Source organism: Pundamilia nyererei, unplaced genomic scaffold, assembly GCF_000239375.1.
Source record: "Pundamilia nyererei isolate P.nyererei 1_Seehausen unplaced genomic scaffold, PunNye1.0 scaffold00290, whole genome shotgun sequence".
Taxonomy (NCBI): domain Eukaryota; kingdom Metazoa; phylum Chordata; class Actinopteri; order Cichliformes; family Cichlidae; genus Pundamilia; species Pundamilia nyererei.
In genome coordinates, this window is record NW_005187691.1 from 366812 (window position 1) to 369683 (window position 2872).

At 46.1% G+C, this 2872-nt stretch overlaps 1 protein-coding gene across 1 annotated transcript in view; it reads right to left on the reverse strand.

The window, feature by feature from the left end:
- LOC102205961 (uncharacterized) overlaps positions 1-2616 on the reverse strand; it is a 12958-nt gene extending 10342 nt beyond the window's left edge. The window contains exons 1-4 of the mRNA XM_005750856.2: positions 2568-2616; positions 2282-2474; positions 2007-2128; positions 1622-1915 (exon numbers count right to left, since the gene is read on the reverse strand). Of these exons, the coding sequence (XP_005750913.2) occupies positions 1622-1915; positions 2007-2128; positions 2282-2474; positions 2568-2616 (658 nt within the window). The remainder of the gene's footprint in view (positions 1-1621; positions 1916-2006; positions 2129-2281; positions 2475-2567) is intronic.
- Positions 2617-2872: the final 256 nt, after the last annotated feature.

Below are 2872 nucleotides of genomic sequence, written 5' to 3' on the forward strand. Positions count from 1 at the left end.
AGAGTAACACCATTGCTTTGCTTTTTTTCACTGAAGAAAAACATTATAAAGTGCTTTTTGGGTTAATTGTCCAAAGTACATTGTTGTTGTGCCATGACTGTCATCTCACAGCAAGAACAATTTGGAGATGAATGTGCTGGTCCTCTGCAGGTGCTGATATAAGTGCACTCTGTGGTAAACCTGTGATGGGCTGGTCCTCTGTGTACTCAAACACTTCAGTGCCCCCTCAGTCGCTGCCCTATAGCCCTAGTTAGATACAGAGTTAGTGGACTGAAGAATATCCTTTTCTTTTCAACCAAGGTCCAAAAGTTTGTTTTTGATGGCTAGGCTTCATTGGAGCACATTCTTCAAGATCGTCTGCTACGATACTGTAGTGTTTGACCCGACACACTGGATTACTTTGAGTAGTGTTTATTGCAAATCGCACAAAATGCTTTCTTGACAGGTTTGGCGCCCACTTCAGCTTTTCAGATGGTCTCCAGCACTCACACCTCCTTCCCCAGGTCTCAGGCTTCACTCTAGAGGGAGAAACCTCGCTAGTGGAATCCCAGACACCTGTCCCTCCAGCCTCCTTGGGACTCCCCCCTTGAGCTCACTGCCCCCTGAGCCAGAGACGACACCTCTGCCACAACTACATTTTTGTCCAAATGTCCTTTTCCCCCCCAAGTGATTTATGATATTTTATTTCTTCAAATATGAAAACAAAAAACAAAAAACAGTAGGAGATGTCTTTTCCTTTGTTGCCTTTACTTTATTATTATTTCTGGGACTGTTTTTGTAGGGTCTATTTTACAATATAAAGTGCCTTGAGATGACAGTTGTGATTTGGAACTGTATAAATGAAAATGAACTGAATTATTGCCTTTACTTTACCTGCATTTATCTCAATTCTATTATTGCAATTCATTGGAAAGTGGGGTCTTTTATTTCTTTAACTTAACCTGATTCTGTCACAATTACTAGGTAGGACTGAAGCTCAAGTGGAATATTTACATATGTACAGTGAGAGGGGGAAGAGGGGTCCAGTGATTCCGTGGGCAGGTCCAGGCCTGGAGAACCGACATGCTCACACTCACTCCACTCGTGAAAGAAACACACTCGGTCCAAAAGATCCACGCTGTGCCTCAGTCACACTCTCACTCATCCAAAAGGGTTCCAGGAAAGGCAGGCTGGGGTCCAGGGAGGTCTGTACAGGGCAGATGGAGAAACAACGATTAGCCAGAGAACCATAAGCACAAGGAAGAATACAACAGAGAGCTGAGCTACACTAACTGAGAAGAGTACAATGATCCAGTGAAGCCTTAAATGAGATCAGGGCAATCAGCCAGGATGAGCAGGTGAGCAGATAAAGGATGGGAGATCCAGGGAGGCACAGGTATCCAGACGCAGCCCTTGTGGAGAAGGCGAGTACCACCACCAGAGCAGATTCTCTGTGCTGGTTTGTGTCTGACCTCCTGCTCTCCTCATGTGCTTTGGACAGGTCAACATGGCAGCTCCAAAAACTTGAGTGATGAGAGATGTCGATCTCTACAAAGCTGTTGCAGAAATATGCTGTCGCGCACAGCATGGCTGCACAGATGGTTTTAGTAAGTCTGTGTCACTGAACCACATCACTGTGTACTGGCAGCACAGAAATACACAGCTGAGTGTGACAGTTTGACACTGGGGAGGCTCAGAGCTCCTTTCACTCTGGTCTCTCTCAAAATCTCGATGTGATTCTGAAACGCCGGCTCATAGTCGGGTTTGTTTGTGTCATAGCTATATCCAATTAAGCTCATCGCTCCATAATCCCTTTGCTGGTACCAGAGCATCACGTATAAACTGTCATCATCGTGGCTGCATTGGATTTCTACTCTTTCGCCTACGTTGACTATCCTGGACTGAGGTTGCTGGAATGTCACACAGTTGGCTTGATCTGCAGGAAAGAGATTTAAAATGTGGTTAAAACTAGTTGACAAAAACAAGTAGAAAAATTCTGAAGGTTGTTATTGTTGAAGAAAAATTACATGTAAATAAGAGCAGGAGAAAAAGTGTGATTCCAGCTGAACACATCTTCCACATCTTCGAGTATGAGACCGACTGCCTAACTTCTCTGCTCTGTGAAGACATGCGTCCTCTGACGTAAGAGCTGAAGAAAAGAAGACGACACTGAGGGACTTTTTGTGAGGGAGCAGTATTAAACCACACCTCTGTGTGCTGGCAGAGTAACAGGTTTGCTGTGGGAATAACCAGAGCTCCTTTTACGTTGTCTTCTCTTTCAAGCTTAAATTCTTCTTTATACTGACCCTCGTAGGTCGGGTCTCCTGTGCCATATCCAAACCCAATGAGGGTCATAGACGGACTGCCTGTTCTTTGCTGGTACCAGAGCATCACAAGGCGGGTCCCGTCACCGTGGCTGCATGCGATGCGGACCTTAGAGCTCACGTTCACAATCTGAGGAAGACTTTGATGAAATATGATGCTGCTGACCAGAGCTGTGGATGTTTGGATACAATTATTACTGCAGTACAAACAAAGAGGACAGTTATAGGTTTATGTATGAGGGAGTGTGAAACTGAGGCTCTTACTTGGAAAGCAGAGGAAGAGAAAGCCAAACGTGTGGATGAAAGGAGACATTGTCATCACTGCTGTGTGAAAAAGTAATGTTTGCTCTGAGTGACTGAGCTCATGTATTTCTGGAATGGGGAGGTGCTCCCCATCCCCGGCTGCCTCCCTCTTCCCGCTCCAACACACCCACCCACACAAGTAGGGCCTTGGGGTGCAGGTGTGGCACCAGGGTGCAGGGGAGGAACCCCCCCCCCCCCCCCCTGTCCCCTTCTGGCCGCCTGTGCCTCAATTTTATTCCACAACTTAGACATCCACATTACTCACA